This window comes from Macaca fascicularis, chromosome 4, assembly GCF_037993035.2.
Source record: "Macaca fascicularis isolate 582-1 chromosome 4, T2T-MFA8v1.1".
Classification (NCBI taxonomy): Eukaryota; Metazoa; Chordata; class Mammalia; order Primates; family Cercopithecidae; genus Macaca; species Macaca fascicularis.
The window spans coordinates 9,931,904-9,953,192 of record NC_088378.1 but is presented as its reverse complement, the minus strand read 5'-3'; the positions used below and the strand labels follow the sequence as shown (position 1 = coordinate 9,953,192).

At 48.0% G+C, this 21,289-nt stretch overlaps 1 protein-coding gene across 5 annotated transcripts in view; it reads right to left on the bottom strand.

Annotated features, from left to right (window-relative positions):
• Positions 1–21,289, bottom strand: part of AGPAT4 (1-acylglycerol-3-phosphate O-acyltransferase 4) — a 145,946-nt gene that overhangs the window by 31,929 nt on the left and 92,728 nt on the right. For 4 of the 5 annotated variants that reach the window (XR_012433293.1, XM_065543179.2, XM_045391717.3 and 1 more), the window contains exon 3: positions 4,584–4,753. The exons of the other annotated variant lie outside the window; for it this stretch is intronic. Coding sequence is in view for 3 of the 4 variants with exons in the window: in XM_065543179.2 (XP_065399251.1) it covers positions 4,584–4,753 (170 nt within the window). In the remaining variant the exon portion in view is untranslated. The remainder of the gene's footprint in view (positions 1–4,583; positions 4,754–21,289) is intronic. 5 annotated transcript variants of the gene reach the window in all.

Genomic DNA, 21,289 nt, shown 5'->3' with positions numbered 1-21,289 from the left:
GTAAAGGCGGGTGAAACAATGCTGTGCTGCATGAACATGGTCTCCTGGAGAAACCACACACAATCAGCACTCGCTGGACACGGATTTTGAAGGTATATCAACTGCTATCATTGTCATCATCGAAAATCCTTCTGTTTAAAGAGGCAGTACAGGGCTTCATGGGCACCCTCACACGCAGGCCCTCTGCCTAGGAGGGATAATGCCACTCTCCCCCTCTCACCTTTCTCTGTGCAAAGAAATGCAATGCTGCTATTTTTCATTTGTTTTACTTATTGATTTATGTTTATAGAGACGGGGATCTCACCATGCTGCCCAGACTGGTCTCGAACTTCTGGCTTCAAGCCATCCTCCCATCTTGGCCTTCCAAACCACTGGAATTACAGGCGTGGGCCACTGTGCCAGGCCAGAAATGCAACATTTCAATCTGTGTTCAGGCCCAGCTGTATTACATGTTTACTAAGAGGACAAGGGAAGGTCTCAGACCAAACGTCATGTCACCGTGGGGTGGGCAGCCGCCGAGGGGCCCTGTGATCCTGGCCTCCTGGCATCCACGCCCCTGTGCCCCCCACCCCACATCCCTGAGGCATGGGCTGTGCTTACTGATCCACTTCCAACAAACAGTCTGGATAGAAGGGACGGGAGGTCTCTCCCGGGCCCCGGTTACAGAAGCTTCGTGGCTCCTGCCCGGGTGCCCACTCACTCTCTCTTGCATGGCTCACCCTCAGGGGTGCAGTTGCCATATTCCGGGAAGCCCTGTGTTTTAAAACAAGCCTGTGTGGCGAGGGATGGAGGCCGGGCAAATCCGTGAGCAAGCTTGGAGGCAGATCACACACAGGCCCCTCCTGAGAGGCGCTGCCAGGTCCCCCGCTCAGCTGCACCTGGATTCCCGACCACACAGGCAGGGGATCTTTACGACACGCTTGTTGTTTTAAGCCGCTATGTTTTGGGTCTCGTCACGCTGCCATGGATAACTAACCCACATGGCTTCTTTAACCATCTGAAGACAAATATCCCAGTTGGCCCGGCAGATAAATATTGCTAATATAATAATAGCTACCGCTCATGGCGTGCTTGCCAGGGCCTGGCGCTGCCCGGAGACTGAACGATCATGCTCTTATGTAACTAGCCGGGGCCTGCTAAGGGAAAACAATAAGCAAACGGGGACGTGAAGCCTCAGGAACCTGACCTGCGCTTGCACACCACGGTTTGTCGGGCACCTTAGTGACCTGTGCCCCAGCTGCCCGCGTGTCACTCTCACCTCCAGCGGGGAAAGGTTCAGCGTGTGACTCCAAGATCAACCAAAGCCTTCGGAGCCCTGGCACACGCCAGGAAGCGCCGGCTCCCAGGAGAACCAGAGCCTCTGGGGACAGGCACTGCAGTGAGCAGTGGCCACATGGGATCTTGAGTACATTTAAAAGGTTGAAAGCCTCTTTGTTAAAAAGACAATTCCGTTACTTTCCCCCAAAAGACCAATTTTACATTTAAAAATGCCACTTTCACGAATTTCTGCAAATTTCATTGACTTCAATTTAAACTCATTTCCTCTTGGGCTGTGATAGGTGAGGATGAAATATGCCTGGTCAGGAACCTTCTTCTGTTCCTTTCTTCTTTAAAAAGCAAATTCCACAGACTCCAGAAGGATCTCAACATCATGTGTTATTTAAGAGAAAACAGAGAGATGAATGAGGTTTTTCTTTTTTTTTTTTTTTCTGAAGGTCATTGAAGATAAAAGATGCTGCTGAACAATGAATATAAGGCAATGCTGTTCCTTACCCCTTCCAGGGTGGCAGAGATGAGAATCAGCCATCTCAGCCACCATCACGTGTCCACCTGGGCCACAGCTCTCCAGTAGCTGGCAAAGCTGTTCCCTGTGATGTGGGGAGCGGGTTCCCTGAGAGGGTACAGGCTGGCAGCTCCCATCCGCCCTGGCCAGCGCCTGCCATGTGCCTGCCCCACTCTGTCCTCTCCCGGTGCCTGCTCTGTGTAGCACCTTGCTTTGTGAGAATGTGCACAGCAACGGCACTGGCTGTTTCTGTGGTGTCTGGAGAAGAGAGGCCTCAGGGCTTAAGGAAGCATTTTAGCAAGAATCCAGAAACCCCAAGGCCCCCACTGAGCAAGGCTCCCAAACTTCCAGCGAGAACAGAAAAGGCATTGCCCTGGCCCCAGGCTCCCAGACCTGCCTATTTCACCTGTAAGTGGAGTCCCCAAAGCCTCTAATCCTAAGCATAGTTTCCACCATCAGTGGCAGGGCGCAGACCCCCTGACACACAGCGTTAGTTGTTTGGGTGTTGATAGTAATGAGTGAAGTCCTATAAATACAGTATCTTATAAAAACAGTATCACTGATGAAATCAAGGGTGGAGAGGTGTGGTCCCTAGGCTGCAGGTGGGATGGGTGCGCTGTTAACTTGCTTTCCGGCATCAGCGCTCCCACCCTTATGCTCAGAGTTGTAAAGTGATCACGGATTCAGAAGCCTTCGGGAGTAAAACCCTAAATGGTGCTGAGATTAAATTCTCACTCCACGAAAGTCTCCTCCTGTCTCTGGGCTATGTCCCCTCTCTGGGCCTGGGTCCCTCCCTGCATGTGTTGCGGGGCTCACCTTCTCCCTCATCTGTGCCTGTCCCCGTGCCTGCTAGTGCTGGGCACCTGGGTGCTGCTCCAGCATCTCTGCGCATGGCCCTGCTCTGCCAGCTCCTGCAACGCCATCCCCAACCCCAGGAAGGTGCGGGTGACTCGCACCTCTCAGAATGAGGCCTTCGCACATCACAAGCCAGGAAGGTGTTAGAAACCTGGTCCTGACTGCAGCTGGCCTCGGTCATTTTAGGATGGTCAGGGCCCTGTTTCTGGAGCAGGTCTTGGGCCCCAGGGCCCCTGCTTTTGTGCCCCCAACATCTTCCAGGGGAAAGAGCAGAAGCTTTGAAAGCAGACGTAGGAGCTATTGTCCTCGGGCAAATCACTCAGCCAAACTGGGGCTCTGGGGATTTATTTACAAAATGTGGATAATAATATCCTAAGAATTAGAAATTACAGAAATAAAGTGAACAGCACACGGAGTCAGCTCGTGGGTGTAACACCACCAAGGGGCAAGCAGGGATTGGAAGGCACCCCCAAGTTCAACAGGCTTTCTGTTCTACCTCAGAGACTCCTGGTCCACGAATTATGACTGTTTCCCCATTCTAAGCATGAACACTACCAGAAGGTTTTCAAAGCCTGGAAAATCACCAGCTGCCTCGAAACTACAGTTTGAATTCCAGGAGACGCTGGCACCTCAGAAAGCCTAGCTGTAAAGGTGGTAAGACAAGTGACCTGACAGCCAAGACGCACCGGCACCCCATACCCTTCCTCCTGGGCAGGAGATGAACCCTGCCATTCACCCCTGGGATCCATGACGGGGTTAGGACCATGACATTCTAAGGGGTGATCTCTTGTCAGAGAGAATAAATCCACAAAGCTGTAACTCAGATCTCTACCCAAGTTCTCCACATCAGAGAATGGTAGTTACTAGAATGTTTGCTCTTGTTCCTAGAAATATATTTGCGCACGCGCGCGCGCACACACACACACGTGTACACACAAGCAGATATCAAGTTAGCCCTGGGAGAATAAATAGGAAAACAAAAGGAGAAACAGTGGGCAGGAGGCTCTCTTCATCTGCCTCCAGGAACCAGACCCACTGAACCTTCTAGTCCCCTATGTCCTCCATGGCCTCATGGCCCCTATCTCGAATCTTCTATATTCTAAACACCACGATTTTGTCTTCAGGGGATACCAAAAAACAAGGTGATTTCAGCAGTCCCCTTATCTATCTACAGGGCATTGTTCCCAGGTGCAAAACCTCATCTCCAAGTTCTGGATCAAACTCTTAGGACTTCTCCTGGCCCCGGACCAATGGACACTGTGATTCCTACTGGAATAGCTGAGTGCCGCAGATGGCTTTGATACAGCTACGTGACACAGGTTCAACCGCTACATGCTGCAGTGTGTTACAGATGACAAAAGCCAACTGAAGAGATCCTGTTCCAAAGGCATGCAAGCTACGTGCAAGAAGTCAAACTAGTCGGGGAAAAAACCAGAATTTCAGAAAAATTCTGAATTTTGCAGTTCACTCTCTCACTTAGGGACTCAAAATTCTTAAGCCTTCAAGGATCAAAATGCAGAGGTGATGTCTGCCTCTTAGCCAAGGAGGCAGCAGAGCGTGGAATGAAGAAATATGGATGGGAGTGAAATCCAAATCTAATTACAGTTGTGTGGCTCTGAGCCGAATATTAAGCTCTATATGACTTAGCTTTTAAAAAATGGAGTGTGGCACATCATCTATTCATGTTGCTGTAAGGATTAAATAAATGAATCGCATGTAAAATGGCTGGCAGGTAGCAATTGTCAAGTACCTCCTATGATTGCCCATAAGAAGCTGTTAAGCCTGACTCCAAGCCAGAATAAAAAGCAGTTTATTAGGACCATTTCATCAAGTAGAAACTCTGCTGATTCTTCTGCAAGTTCTGAACCACCAGGAGCAAAAGGACAAGTGGTGGGGCTGAACCAGAGAAATGTGTGAAGCAGGGACGAATGTACTTCCGACTTACCCCTAAGAGCCCAAAGCGTTCGGACAGGCTCCAGCCACAGAGAAAGTCAATTTCAAACTTGTGGTTGAGAACCACGATGGCATTTTCCTTCCCATACTTGGGGTAGGCGCGCGGGTCCGTGAAGATGGTGCATTCCGTGCCCGACCACCACTCCAGCAGCATCACCAGCTCTGGAACAAACCACAACAGACAGACGTTTACTACACACAGCCTTGTCCTGGGAGCCCTACTGAGAGCAGGGCTCTGCCCTCCCAGCTAGGGGAGAAAGCAACTTCTAGGGGCAAAGTTCTGCATCATTGCAGCATAGACCTTGGTCCTTGAAAGGGTTCAGAGTGGAAGGAAAAACGAGAAAGACTTCACAACATTCTCCAGGGAAGAAGAGGAGGATGCCTGGAGAAGGTAAATGACTTACATTCCTTGATTAAGTACCTTGGGGGAAAATACATCAGAAAGCCAGAATCCGTCAAGAATTCATGCCCTTGTGTTTACAGAACTCTGAAAGGCAGCGTGAGATGAGGCACAGAATTCTTAATATGCTGGAAAATCACTAATTGGGATACTTATAAACTCCATCAAAGAATATTAAATACCCAACTTTCCTCTCCCATTTCTGACACTTGAGGGCAGGGAAAGAATGGAGAACGGTAGATCCAGCCGCAGGAGCCCAGCACCTGCAGGGCAGAGGGAGTGAGAGTCAGCCCACCACAGGTCTGAAGAGAACTGTCAAAATAGTCTTTGTAGGGGCTTGTGTAAAGAAACAGATTCTGTTTTCAGGCAATGACGACCACCTGCAGCTTCTTCTTCAGTGATGCCTCCCATCCCGGGGACCTATTCTCAATCTGCCAGGCTCAGGAAAAGCCATCCATGGTAGAAATTTTCCAGAAAAACAGCTGAATGTGAGTGACGGACTTCAAAATGGGCTCTTACAGTTGATGGTGTTCAGTAGGGGGTGGGCGCCTGCGTGCTCTGCGAGGGTTGTGCCTCCTCCCTGTTTTTTTTATTTTTTTTTTTTTTTTGAGACGGGGTCTTGCCCTAGGCTGGAGTGTAGTAATGTGATCACGGCTCACTGCAGCCTCAGCCTCCCAGGCTCAAGTGATCCTCCTACCTCAGCCTCCTGAGTAGCTGGGACTACAGGTGTGCTCCACCAGGCCCAGCTAATTTTTTTTTATTGTACTTTTTGTAGAGATGCAGTTTTGCCATGCTGCCTACTGGGTAGACTCCTGGGTTCAAGCAATCCTCCCACCTCAGCCTCCCAAAGTGCTGGGATTACAGGCGTGAGCTACCGTGCTGGGCCATGTGCCCCCCTTTTTAAATCACCAGTTAGTGAAACACATGCAGCAGAGGACCCATTCCCTCCCCACCCCATCCTCACCCTACAGGCAGGTGCATTTGGCCTTGACTCCAACGGTAAGCCTAGTATCGTAGCTCAAGTGGCTGTCATCGGAAACTTTTCTCCTCCAGGTTGGAGGCTGGAGGCTTGATGTGGAACACCAGAGCCCTCTAGAAGGCATCACAGTCCAGTTTTTATGCAGTGAGCACTGTGGGACTTTGGACAAATTAACCTCATAACACCACAGTGTCTTAACCTTTGGAATGGGGTTGCCCCAAAGCGTTTTGTGAGCATAAAGTGCATAACACATAGTGTGTGCTCAGTGTAGAGCACATTGTAAGTTCCCAGCAAACTGAAGCTATCAGTCTCCTTAAAAATGAATAAAACTACTCCCCTTCCTTCTCCAGAAGTGAACAATAAAAAGTGTCTACCTATTTCTAGGAACTGAGAAAATATCAAGCTCTCATTCAGTTGTTCCACCAGGCCACGGCATTGGTGGAACCAGAAGCACACGTCAAGGAACAGTGACGCGTCCCGGGAGTCGGTTGTGGCGGCAGGAGTGGGGAGGGGGGGCTAGGGTAACAATATGCAGCCTGGCAGGGCAGCCTGACAAAGGGATGGAGGGACAATTTGTTACCATGGGGTACAAAGATGGCTGTAGCGCTGGGCTGAGTTTTTCTAAGTGCAAGGATGGGAAGGATCAATCTATTCCATTACTGGCCAAGGAACACAGACAAGTGCCAAAGCACAACTCCACAGGGAGTCAGGGAGACAAAGCTGATGCTTCCAAGAGACTCCCATTTCCTACGTGTCACAGGCCAAATGCCTCTCTGTGGGACTCCTTCCTGCCAAGGCCACTCTCACCGCCCCCTACCCCACTCACATGTTCCCCAGCACCCTCCACAGCCCTACCACAGCTGTAACTACAGCATGAGGCTATCTACCCTACTACAGAGCACAGGCACCACGAGACAGCAACTGTACTGTTTGGTCCGCCCTGACCTTAGCCTCGACTCCAAGACTCAGCAAGTGCCTGGCACATGGATGCTTTCGACAAATGCCGCGTGATTACCTAATGCGCGCAAGCACTCTGTGAGGTTCAGGAGATGACCAAACATTCAGATCAGATCCTGGCCCCCCTCCAGCTTACTGTCCAGGGAAAAGACAGCTACACAACCGCAAAACAACGTGACAGGGAAAGGAGAAAGGCCTGCTAATAGGATGGCTGCTGAATATTGTCCTCATGGATTTGGGAGGCAGACACATCCAGGCTCCCATCCTGGTGGAGCCACTTACTACCCGTGAGACTTCAGGCATGCTTCTCAGCGTCCCCCTTCTCTGTAAAATAGGGACAGGTAAACGCCGTTAGAGAAGCTGTGGATATTAAATAAAAGCATGAACTCAAGGCACCTAGCACGACACTGGGCATAGTAGGCAATCCATAAATGGATAGCTTTGTAATTACTATTATATGCATGATAATTTTATCACACACAAAGGCTCTGCGACCACTGAAGGGGAGAGGAAGGGTGGGGAAGAGACAGAGGCAGATGGAGAGAAACCCAGTGTAAGAGCATCGCAGAGACTTTTGGGTTCCCAGAGTAAAGAGTTATGATTTATGATTTCATTCTAAAGGCAATATAAAAACCACTGGAGCACACACACCAACATCCAATTTAAATAGACACACACCAACATCCAATTTGCATTTGAAAAAAAAAATCACTCTGACTGAAACAGGAACAGACTGGAACAGGGAGGCCAGCTAGGGGGGTGACTACATCAGCACAGTGAGAGGGGACAGTGCTGGGACCAGGTGGGGGAAGACCAAATTTCCCACTCATCTCAGTAGGCTGTTCACTAGACAACTAAACTCTGAACCTCATTGGATAGAAGAGTTTTATTTCCCTTCTTTCTTTTTTCCTTTCTTTTTTTTGAGCTGGTGTGTCACTCTGTCACCCAGGCTTGAGTGCAGTGGCCCAATCATACACAGCTCACCGCAGCCTCAACCTCCTGGGCTCAAGCAATCCTTCCACCTTGGCCTCCCAAAGTGCTGGGATTACAGGCATGAGCCACCACGCCTGGCCCATGTATTTTTTTTTTTTTTAATCAAATGATTTCACTTTTTTTTTTTTAATTCACAGAAACACATTTATACAGTCACATTGTAAAATGATTCAAACAACCCAGAAGGATGTACAAGAAAATATAAAATTCCTCTAAATAGCTTTGGGATGTGTTGATTAAGCTGGCCTGGACTACATTTCCCAGACTTCCCTTTCTTGGATATTTCTGGTTAGGGGCCACCACAAGAGACACTCTTGGGAGGTTTGGAAGGTGGAAAGGAAATAGCACCGTTCTGTAGGTCATGCATGTTTTTACTGATCTGCTGATTCATGTCTTCAGTGCAAAGCAGCAGCTAGGCCTGCTACTTCTCCTCCTTCCCCTGGATCCCCCACCAGCTTCTCTGAATCCCAGGCCAGGTGCTTGTGTTTTGCTCTGTGATGAAGATCCCAGCTTCTGCAGGACATCCACACCATCAATGCCAGATGCAAAAGAACTGATGCAAGTTTTAGCCCATTCTCATGGGGCTCCGCTCGTGCTTGGTGTTCCAACATCTTGATCTCTCCCACTTTCTATCCATCGCCCCTTCCTGACTGCCTGCCCTGTGGACTGCAAGCTCCAGTACCACATGCAGATAAAACTGCCCTACAGAGACTGCTAAACAAGCCCCTACAGCTGAATAAGGCCAGTGAGATGATGTCCACATTATCTCCCAGTGGTTTTGCTTCTCTTATTGAACCCTGACTGAGAGATGCTTCCTCTTTACCTCCCCGCCCTCCCTCCCTTCTCCAAGGTTAACCATTATGAACAGTTTGGAAAATAGTCTTATAGTTTTTTTTTCCCTAGGCATTTATACACATGTGCGTGCACGTGCGCGCGCACACACACACATACTCAAAAAAGCTTTGCCTTTAGTTGAATGGCTTACCAGCTGATGTTTTAGTTGGATGTTCTTATGTAAATATACTGCACACAACTTACAAATATCTCCATGAATTTGGGTTTCATTTCCTCTCCTGTGTGGTTGCTTTCAATGCCATCAGCCAGAGCCTTGTCTCTACAGCCACACAACCAGCTCCACCTGGCAGCCGCTTCTCGTGCTGAAGAGCCCTACAGGAACTGCTTCCATTTGAGGTGGGAGGTCTGTCACTCAAATTAGACGCCTCTTTTTACCATCATGCATCAAATGCCGGGGCTTTCTAACTGCTCAGGGCTCAGGGCATGCAGCATTTCAAGCACGTTCAGCCTGTCCTTCCACTTTCACCATCAGTTCAGCGGCTGCGGATCTTGGAATTCTCTGCCTCGTTCTCTTTGCACAAGATTCTGTCCCTGTACGCTCACTCCATGGAAAGGGCAGTGTCACTTTCTTTTTGTTTGTTTGGTTTTTTTTTGAGATGGAGTCTCGCTCTGTCGCCCAGGCTGGAGTGCAGTGGCGCTATCTCGGCTCACTGCAAGCTCCGCCTCCCGGGTTTACGCCATTCTCCTGCCTCAGCCTCCCGAGTAGCTGGGACTACAGGCGCCCGCCACCTCGCCCAGCTAGTTTTTTGTATTTTTTAGTAGAGACGGGGTTTCACCGTGTTAGCCGGGATGGTCTTGATCTCCTGACCTCATGATCCGCTCATCTTGGCCTCCCAAAGTGCTGGGATTATAGGCTTGAGCCACCGCGCCCAGCCAGTGTCACTTTCTTTCAAAGGACATATTATTTAGAACCTCCAATTTAACTTGGAAAGTTACCAATGGGCACCTGGGCAATCCATCCTGACCAGGAGCTATGAGCAGGTGCTGCACAGCAGAGAGGACTGTAAGAAAGCAGGACTTTCTGTTGTTTAGTTAAGGGAAAATGACTTGTTGAGAGCTTCAGGTTGCAATCCTGTAACTAGCGTTACAAAGCCAGAAGCCCTACCAGGGCAAATCTAAGAGAAGCAAAGATATTTGCTCTTTGTCTTAGTCCATTTTATGCTGCTGTAACAGAATAGTTGAGACTGGGTAATTTATAAAGAACAGAGATTTATTTCTTATAGTTCTGGAGGCTGGGAAGTCCAAGGTCAAGAGGGCTGCATCTGGCTTGGTCCTTCTTGCTGTGTCATCCCATAGGGGAAGGCAGAAGGGCAAGCAAGCATGTACTCAAGTGAGAGAAATAAGGGAAAGGAACTGAACTCATCCTCTTAGCAGGAACTCACTCTCTGAATAACTGACCCACTACTGCAATAACGGCATTAACAAGGGCAAAGCACTCATGACCTAATCACCTCTTAAACGCCCCTCATCTCAACACTGTTTCATTGGGAATTAAGTTTCTGGCTGGGGGCCGGGTGCGGTGGCTCAAGCCTGTAATCCCAGCACTTTGGGAGGCCGAGACGGGCAGATCACGAGGTCAGGAGATCGAGACCATCCTGGCTGACACGGTGAAACCCCGTCTCTACTTTAAAAAACACAAAAAACTAGCCAGGCGAGGTGGCGGCGCCTGTAGTCCCAGCTACTCGGGAGGCTGAGGCAGGAGAATGGCGTGAACCCGGGAGGCGGAGCTTGCAGTGAGCTGAGATCCGGCCACTGCACTCCAGCCTGGGCGACAGAGCGAGACTCCGTCTCAAAAAAAAAAAAAAGTTTCTGGCTGGGCATGGTGGCTCACTCCTGTAATCTCAGCACTTTGGAAGGCCAAGATGGGCGGATCACGAGGTCAGAAGATCGAGACTATCTTGGTTAACACAGTGAAATCCCGTCTCTATTAAAAAAAAAAAAAAAATTAGCCGGGCGTGGTGGCGGGCGCCTTTAGTCCCAGCTACACAGGAGGCTGAGGCAGGAGAATGGCGTGAACACGGGAGGCAGAGCTTGCAGTGAGCCAAGATCGCGCCATTGCACTCCAGCCTGGGCGACACAGCAAGACTCTGTCTCAAAAACAAAAAACAAAAAACAAACAAACAAAAAAAAAACCAAAAGATTCCAACACATGAACTCTGGGGAACACATTCAGAACACAGCAACCTGAAACATTTACCTTCTTGTCTAGGCATCCAAACTAACACACATTAAAGAACCAGAAAAAGCAACCAAGGCTTTAACTTAATAAGAATTGGAGCCATTTGGTAGTTAATTGAAACATAGTATATCTGGGAATGAAAACAATGCATCAAATCACAATAAAAGCAGGAGAAGAGGAAAGAGGGAAGGGCTTATGACCTCCTACAGAAAAGCCCAGAAGCTGTAAATGACGTGCACTAAGAGGAACCCTCTGTGGGAGAAGCGCGAGGAGGAAGGACATGGTCAGCAGAGATCCCAGGATCTGGAGATTCTGGGTCTTGCCCTTTAGAGTGAGTGAAATGCGTGGCCCAACCACGGACACGTCCACTCAGGGCAGTGATCTCCACAACTGCCAAGCACAGGGGGCACCCCAGGTCTGGGATACACACAGACTGTGGGACTCACTGCAGTGTGTAGAGGGCACCCCAAGGTGCACACACTGCAGGGAATCCCAGGGAGCCAGGGCCACCAAGGAAGCCTGTCCCTAGCCAGGACGGCCACCTGGGAAAGGCCAGCTGGACAGAAAGGCCACAGGACAGAAAGGGAAGCCTGCCACCTGCAGACATGCAGCCAGGGCTTCTTCAGTATCTATGGCAATTTTTGAAACTTTTGTCATATTTTTATTATTTTTATTGTTTTTTATTATTATTATACTTTAAGTTCTAGGGTACATGTGCACAACATGCAGGTTTGTTACATATGTATAGATGTGCCATATTGGTGTGCTGCACCCATCAACTCATCATTTACATTAGGTATATCTCCTAACGCTATCCCTCCCCGCTCCCCACTCCCCCCACCCTATGACAGGCCCCGATATGTGATCTTGGAATGTTTCCCAGATCACATATGTTTCCCACCCTGTGTCCAAGTGATCTCATTGTTCAATTCCCACCTATGAGTGAGAACATGAGGTGTTTGGTTTTCTGTCCTTGCGACAGTTTGCTCAGAATGATGGTTTATAGCTTCATCCACACACCTACAAAGGAGATGAACTCATCCTTTTTCATGGCTGCACAGTATTCCATGGTATATATGTGCCACATTTTCTTAATCCAGTCTGTCACTGATGGACATTTGGGTTGGTTCCAAGTCTTTGCTATTGTGAATAGTGCTGCAATAAATATATGTGTGCATGTGTCTTTACAGCGGCATGATTTTTAATCCTTTGGGTATATACCCAGTAATGGGATGGCGGGGTCAAATGGTATTTCTAGTTCTAGATCCTTGAGTAATTGCCACACTGTCTTCCACAATGGTTGAACTAGTTTACAGTCCCACCAACAGTGTAAAAGTGTTCCTGTTTCTCCACATCCTCTCCAGCACCTGTTGTTTCCTGACTTTTTCATGATCGCCATTCTAACTGGTGTGAGATGGTATCTCATTGTGGTTTTGATTTGCATTTCTCTGATGGCCAGTGATGATGAGCATTTTTTCATGTGTCTATTGGCTGCATAAATGTCTTCTTTTGAGAAGTGTGTATTCATATCCTTTGCCCACTTTTTGATGTGGTGGTTTGATTTTTTCTTGTATATTTGTTTAAGTTCTTTGTAGATTCTGGATATTAGCCCTTTGTCAGATGGGTAGATTGTAAAATTTTTCTCCTATTCTGCAGGTTGTCTGTTTACTCTGATGGTAGTTTCTTTTGCTGTGCAGAAGTTCTTTAGTTTAATTAGATCCCATTTGTCAATTTTGGCTTTTGTTGCCATTGCTTTTGGTGTTTTAGTCATGAAGTCCTTGCCCATGCCTATGTCCTGAATGGTATTGCCTAGGTTTTCTTCTAGGGTTTTTATGGTTTTAGGTCTAACATTTAAGTCTTTAATACATCTTGAATTAATTTTTGTATAAGGTGTAAGGAAGGGATCCAGTTTCACCTTTCTACATATGGCTAGCCAGTTTTCCCAGCACCATTTATTAAATAGGGAATCCTTTCCCCATTTCTTGTTTTTGTCAGCTTTGTCAAAGATCAGATGGTTGTAGATGTGTGGTATTATTTCTGAGGGCTCTGTTCTGTTCCATTGGTATATATATCTGTTTTGGTACCAGTACCATGCTGTTTTGGTTACTGTAGCCTTGTAGTATAGTTTGAAGTCAGGTAGCATGATGCCTCCAGCTTTGTTCTTTTGGCTTAGGATTGTCTTGGCAATGTGGGCTCTTTTTTGGTTCCATATGAACTTTAAAGTAGTTTTTTCCAATTCTGTGAAGAAAGTCATTGGTAGCTTGATGGGGATGGCATTGAATCTATAAATTACCTTGGGCAGTATGGCCATTTTCATGGTATTGATTCTTCCTATCCATGAACATGGAATGTTCTTCCATTTGTTTGTGTCCTCTTTTATTTCGTTGAGCAGTGGTTTGTAGTTCTCCTTGAAGAGGTCCTTCACATCCCTTGTAAGTTGGATTCCTCGGTATTTCATTCTCTTTGAAGCAATTGTTCACTCATGATTTAGGAGTTCCTTCATGATTTGGCTCTCTGTTTGTCTGTTATTGGTGTATAGGAATGCTTGTGATTTTTGCACATTGATTTTGTATCCTGAGACTTTGCTGAAGTTGTTTATTAGCTTAAGGAGGTTTCGGGCTGAGATGATGGGGTTTTCTAAATATACAATCATGTCATCTGCAAACAGGGACAATTTGACTTCTTCTTTTCCTAACTGAATATGCTTTCTTTCTTTCTCTTGCCTGATTGCCCTGGCCAGAACTTCCAACACTATCTTGAATAGGAGTGGTGAGAGCGGGCATCCCTGTCTTGTGCCCGTTTTCAAAGGGAATGCCTCCAGTTTTTGCCCATTCAGTATGATATTGGCTGTAGGTTTGTCATAAATAAATAACTCTTATTAGTTTGATATACATCCCATCAATACCTAGTTTATTGAGAGTTTTTAGCATGAATGCTGTTGACTTTTGTCGAAGGCCTTTTCTGCATCTATTGAGATGATCATGTGGTTTTTGTCTTTGGTTCTGTTTATATGCTGGATTACGTTTATTGATTTGAACATGTGGAACCAGTCTTGCATCCCAGGGATGAAGCCAACTTGATCGTGGTGGATAAGCTTTTTGATTGCTGCTGGATTTGGTTTGCCAGTATTTTATTTAGGATTTTTGCATTGATATTCAAGGATATTGGTCTAAAATTCTCTTTTTTTGTTTTGTCTCTGCCAGGCTTTGGTATCATGGTGATGCTGGCCACATAAAATGAGTTAGGGAGGATTCTCTCTTTTTCTATTTATTGTAATAGTTTCAGAAGGAATGGTACCAGCTCCTCTTTGTACCTCTGGTAGAATTCGGCTATGAATCTGTCTGGCCCTGGACTTTTTTTGGTTGGTAGACCATTAATTATTGCCTCAATTTCAGAGCCTGTTATTGGTCTATTCAGGGATTCATCTTCTTCCTGGTTTAGTCTTGGGAGGGTGTATGTGTCCAGGAATTTATTCATTTCTTCTAGATTTTCTAGTTTATTTGCGTAGAGGTATTTATAGTATTCTCCGGTGGTAGTTTGTATTTCTGTGGGATCAGTGGTGAGATTCCTTTTATCATTTTTTATTGCATCTGTTTGATTCTTCTCTCCTTCCTTCTTTATTAGTCTTGCTAGCAGTCTATCAATTTTGTTGATCTTTTCAAAAAAACCAGCTCTTGGATTCACTGATTTTTTGAAGGGTTTTTTGTGTCTCTATCCCCTTCAGTTCTGCTCTGATCTTAGTTATTTCTTGCCTTCTGCTAGCCTTTGAATGTGTTTGCTCTTGCTTCTCTAGTTCTTTTAATTGTGATGTTTGGGTGTCAGTTTTAGATCTTTCCTGCTTTCTCTTGTGGGCATTTAGCGCTATAAATTTCCCTTTACACACTGCTTCAAATGTGTCCAGAGATTCTGGTATGTTGTGTCTTTGTTCTCATTGGTTTCAAAGAACATCTTTATTTCTGTCTTCATTTTGTTATATACCCAGTAGTCATTCAGGACTGGGTACATGAAAACTGAAAAACCTTCTTTTTACTCTTTTTTTCTCTGAAATTTTCTTCTCACTTCATTTCATTCATTTGATCTTCAATCACTGATACCCTTTCTTCCACTTGATCGAATCGGCTACTGAAGCTTGTGCATGCGTCATATAGTTCTCGTGCCATGGTTTTCAGCTCCATCAGGTCATTTAAGGTCTTTTCTATGCTGTTTATTCCAGTCAGCCATTCGTCTAATCTTTTTTCAGGGTTTTTAGCTTCCTTGCGATGGGTTTGAACATCCTCCTTTAGCTCGAGAAGTTTGTTATTGCCAATCATCTGAAGACTTCTTCTCTCAACTCGTCAAAGTTATTCTCTGTCCAGCTTTGTTCCATTGCTGGTGAAGAGCTGTGTTCCTTTGGAGGAGAAGAGGTGCTCTGATTTTTAGAATTTTCAGCTTTTCTAATCTGGTTTCTCCCCATCTTTGTGGTTTTACCTACTTTTGGGCTTTGATGATGGTGATGTACAGATGGGGTTTGGTGTGGATGTCCTTTCTGTTTGTTAGTTTTCCTTCTAACAGTCAGGACCCTCGGCTGCAGGTCTGTTGGAGTCTGCTGGAGGTCCCCTCCAGTCCCTGTTTGCCTGGGTATCACCAGTGGAGGCTGCAGAACAGCAAATATTGCAGAACAGCAAATGTTGCTGCCTGATCCTTCCTCTGAAAGCTTCATCTCTGAGGGGCACCCGCCTGTATGAGGTGTTAGATGGTCCCTATTGGGAGGTGGCTTCCAGTTAGGCTACTCAGGGGTCAGGGACCCACTTGAGGAGGCAGTGTGTCCATTCTCAGATCTCAAACTCCGTGCTGGGAGAACCACTACTCTCTTCAAAGCTGTCAGACAGGGACGTTTAAGTCTGCAGAAGTTTCTGCTGCCTTTTGTTCAGCTATGCCCTGCCCCAGAGGTGGAGTCTACACAGGCAGGCAGGCCTCCTTGAGCTGTGGTGGGCTCCACCCAGTTCGAGCTTCTAGGCCGCTTTGTTTACCTACTCAAGCCTCAGCAATGGTGGACGCCCCTACCCCAGCCTCACTGCCACCTTGCAGTTTGATCTCAGACTGCTGTGCTCCCAGTGAGCAAGGCTCAGTGGGCGTGGGACCCTCTGAGCCCGGCACGGGATACAATCTCCTGGTGTGCCATTTGCTAAGACCATTGGAAAAGTGCAGTATTAGGGTGGGAGTGTCCTAATTTTCCAGGTACCATCTATTACGGCTTCCCTTGGCTAGGAAAGGGAATTCCCCGGCCCCTTGCACTTCCCAGGTGAGGTGATGCCCCGCCCTGCTTCGGCTCACACTTGCACGGGCTGTACCCACTGTCTGACAAGCCCCAGTGAGATGAACCTGGTACCTCAGTTGGAAATGCAGAAATCACTCGTCTTCTGCATCACTCATGCTGGCATCTGTAGACTGGAGCTGTTCCTAGTCAGCCATCTTGCCATGGTTGATCACTTTTGTCACATTTTTAAAATTTTAGTTTGCCAAATTTTGCAGATGTTATTTTGACTGTGCTGCTCCCTGAGGGCTCAGTGAATGCTGTCTCTCTACAAAGCAGTCACACTCGGATTCTGCTCTTCCAGCCACATCTGGCTCTTACCAGTTGCTGCTGCCTGTTCTACAAACCCCACCTGGAAACCTCACAGAGCTGGTGCCCAGTTCCTCAGGGTGATGACCAGAGAGGGTGCAAAGCACAGTAGGTGACCTCTGCGAAGTCCCAAATCATTGCCTGCTATTTAACCACTGCCTGCTATTTAACCATTGCCTGCTACCTCAGGGGCCGACTGAAGAACAAAACTCAGCGGGCCATAAAAAGGTATATTCAGAGGCACAGATTTGGTTTTATTATATTTGCTATTGTGCTGTTCAGCTTAAGAGGCTACTAATAGGAAAAAGAAGTGGATAGACAAAAAGAAAGTGACATTAAGGAAGAGAAGCCCCTGCTGTCCTATCTGTAAAGATGGCAGAGGAAAATGATGGCATAATGTTTACTGAGTTCGTTTCCAACTGCGTGGGTTGTAGCCCACGCCCCCAGAATTAGGACGTGGGTGGCTGGGAGCCAAATCCAGACACAAGGGCCCAGCACCACTCTCTAAGGTTGCTGAAGACACTAAAAGCCATGATTATACAAAAGACAATTGCGGTGCAGGGGGCTAGAGAAGGGAAAAAGGAAGATCAGAGTATACGATCACACCTTGACCTCAGGCAGAGCTGTGGTCAGTTCCTTACATAGGACATAAAGATTAAAATGCCCACCTCAATGGTTTGGTGTGAAGAGCAGATGCTAAAATATTTAAAGCACTGAATACGCGCCCTGCATCAGCCAGTACATTTTTCTTTTCCTGATTTCTACTACATTTGACCTTTGAACAACATGGGTTCATACTTCATTGGTCCACTTATACACAGATTTTCTTCTGCCTCTGCCACCCCTGAGACAGCAAGACCAACCCCTCTTCCGGGCCTCCTCAGTCTACTCAACATGAAGACAAGGATGAAGAGCTCTGTGACGATCCACTTCCACTTAGGAATAGTACATACATTTTCTCTTTTTGATGATTTGTTTAATCATGTTTTCTTTTCTCTAGCTTACTTTGGAAGAATACCGGATATAACACATATACAAAATACATGTTAATCAACTGTGTGTTATTGGTAATAACCATCAGCTGTAGGCTATTAGTCAACTGTAGGCTATTAGTAGTTAAGTTTTAGGGAGCCAAAAGTTACATGTGGCTATTTGACTCCAAAACAAAATAATTTAAAATCAGAGAAAGACGGGAAAGAAATTAAGAAGCATGCCCTGAATCCACTTCTAGGCAGCCCTGAATCTGCTGTTCCCAAAGCCCTCCTTGTTCTCAGCCTCTACGCCTCTCTAAGCAGTGGCAAGACCTGGCTGCATTCTGGTCAGAATTCCAGGGGTCCCTATCTCCCTGGAGACCCCAAAAATATTTCAAGCCTCCAGGCAAGCTCCTCCCTGACGCAGGTAGAGAGGGGTCTTAGGCTTCCCTTCCCCACCATTCCCCAAGGCTCCTGCTCCCTCCTCGCTCCACCAGGTGGGCCCAGCTCCTCTGCAGCCCATTCCAGAAGTGCCATGGAGAATTCTACTAAAACAGGGAGGCAAAGACCCTGTAGGAAAGACCTCACAATCCAAACGCCGCTAATGGAAGCCCTGAGGAGTACAGAGTTCATTGTTCAAGCACACGCCAACAGTCAGAACCTCCCACAGCTGCAGATATGGGCGCCGTGTTACACAAGAAAATGGCCTTATGATCATTAACTCTGTCTAACTTTAACAATTATATAATTACATAGGTGACTGCTATGAAATATAGTATGTATAATTATATATTTATAATAACCTTTTATCATTTAGCTTTTAACGGATAATAATTTAGGTTAAAAATTAAAGCTCTCATCCTTAGAAGCATCCAAAATGCCGAAGCGAAGCTGCTAAGTTTCTGGCGCCTGAATGTGGTGTCATTCTTCCCTGTAGCGGTGCTGGAGGGCCGGCTCTCTCCCCTGGCATCACAAGGGGGCTAGGAGACAGGACGGTGCCTTCACACTCACAACACCCTCACCTGGAGGTCGGTCGTCAAGTTACAGGGTACCCACCAGACCCTCTCTGTGCCTGATAAATAAAGCCAAAACAGACTTGGTTTTATTATATTTGCTATTGTGCTGTTCAGCTTAAGAGGTTACTAATAGGAAAAAGAAGTAGATACACAGAAAGAAAGGGGAGTTAAGGAAGAGAGGCCTCTGCTGTCCTATCTGTAAAGATGGAGGAGGAAAATAATGGCACCCTCTCCAGCCATCATCCTGAGGAACTGGGCATCAGCTCTGCGAGAGGGTCTGGTTTTTCTTAATAAAAATTAATAAAAACACAAAGCGAAACTATTAGCACAGAATAAAGAGAAAGGCGCCACCCAGCTCCAGCCCGAGAGTTCTAGACGCAGGTGTGAAGTGGGTCCCAGCAACGCCGTGAAGGGGAACAGTGCTCAACAGCCCAGTGCTTCTCTTGTGTCCTGGTGCTCAACGCAGCCTGGGATTGCTGAGGGAGACGGGCTGCCTGCTGCTCCATCGCCTGCAGGTTCTGTTGTGGTGCCAAACAGTCCCTTTGTGCACTAGGCAGCTAGCTCCAAGCTGTACCACACTTACACTTCCTCCCTTGTCCCCACTCTGTCCCCTCTTCTAAGCCTCCCCATCCCTCCAGGCTCAGTTCACACCCATACTTCCAGGAAACCTCCCCTGGGCGTCAGGCCATGGAGACATGGTGGGGGTAGGGGGCGGGCTTCCTAACTGCCCAACACTAAGTGAGCTTGGCTCCTGTGGGCATTTGTTGGTATTTTATTTTTATTTTTAACTTTTTAAGACAGTCTCGCTCTGGTGCCCAGGCTGGAGTGCAGTGGCGCGATCACGGCTCACTGCAATCTCCGCAACCAGATTTCAGCACCTTCTGTGACACCAAACTGGGAGCCCAGCTGTGCCTGCCCCATCCCAGAATCTCTCAAGCGTCTGCTCTTCCCACTCACAAGTCCACACCATCAGATGGCGCTCAGGCTAGAAGCGCAGGGTCGAAGAAGGCCAAGCTATTGAAAGCCATCAGGATTATATTAGAGGGTGATTTTGCCCCCTAGTGGACAAAAACTGGTTCTTGGAGGGGGTATGGGGTGGACAAAAATCTTACTCTTTTACGTGTAAAGCACAGATATGTCCACAGCACATGAATGATAGTCTCTCTGCAGTATTAAAGCATCATGGGAGATGATTAGGGGGAAAAAGTGTCTGAAAAGGCTCCTTAGAGGGGAAATAATAAAAACATTTGAGTAGCACCGCAACCCATCTTTGACCCAGACCTGTCTGCTCTGAACAGGCAGCAGGGCAATGCAGATTCTTGACGACACCAGTGCTCAGCAGAGCCCAGCCCCTCGCCCCAGCACGTCATCCCAGCCTCTCACCCTATCCCCTCACCCCAGCCCTGCATCCCAGCCTCTCATCCTATCCCCTCACCCCAGCCCTGCATCCCAGCCTCTCATCCTATCCCCTCACCCCAGCCCTGCATCCCAGCCTCTCACCCTATCCCCTCACCCCAGCCCTGCATCCCAGCCTCTCACCCTATCCCCTCACCCCAGCCCTGCATCCCAGCCTCTCACCCTATCCCCTCACCCCAGCCCTGCATCCCAGCCTCTCACCCTATCCCCTCACCCCAGCCCTGCATCCCAGCCTCTCATCCTATCCCCTCACCCCAGCCCTGCATCCCAGCCTCTCACCCTATCCCCTCACCCCAGCCCTGCATCCCAGCCTCTCACCCTATCCCCTCACCCCAGCCCTGCATCCCAGCCTCTCATCCTATCCCCTCACCCCAGCCCTGCATCCCAGCCTCTCATCCTATCCCCTCACCCCAGCCCTGCATCCCAGCCTCTCACCCTATCCCCTCACCCCAGTCCCTCGAGGTGCCCATTTCCATGCCGCATGTGCCCCCAGCAGGGGGTGAAGGAACCACCTCGGCCTGGAGTGCTCTCTGGAGCTCACGGGTAAAGGGCTGCTGCCACAGGTACTACGTCCAGCTTGGCGCAGCCTGGCTCTTGGAGCCTTCCAAACAGGGCAGGCAGCCAGTGGCTGGTACAATAAGGCCTGAGAGGTGGGCAGTGCTGCTACCTGCCCGTGACACAGCCTCCAAAACCCAGGGGAGGAGAGGGACACTGGGCACTGCTTTTGGGAGAGAGCCCTGACATCTGGAGATTACAGCACATGGACGCAGAGTGGACAACTTCAGGAGTGGACACAGCTTCCCACCCCAGGGCGGAAAAAAAACCTCACAGGTGGAGCTTTCAGAAGAGGAAGCGCCAAGGCATGCCACTGGCTTGAGTGAGGATAACAAGAGGCAGGGAGAGGCCTGGCACTTCCCACCCTCAATGCACCTCAATGGGAGAAGAGGATGAGGAAGGGAATAGAGCTTCCCCCGCCCCCACCACCACTGCCACTCCAGTGCCCTGACATGGAGATTTTAAACTCCCTTCCCACAGAGCAGCCCAAGATCATGAAGCCACAACACCATGTGTTTCTGATGACCCAGGCCTGAACCAGTTCATTTTCTTATCCATCAGGTGCTGATGTGCAGCCTGCTGACACCCAGCGCTGCACAGGAGCTTGGATGTGGCAGGGAGCAAAACAATCCTAGTGGCCAACCAATAAACACACAGCCAGTCACATAACTATAGAAAGTGCTGTGAGAGACCAGGTGCAGAAGCTCACAACTATAATCTCAGCACTTTGGGAGTCCCAGGCAGGAGGAGCACTTGAGGCCAGGAGTTTGAGACC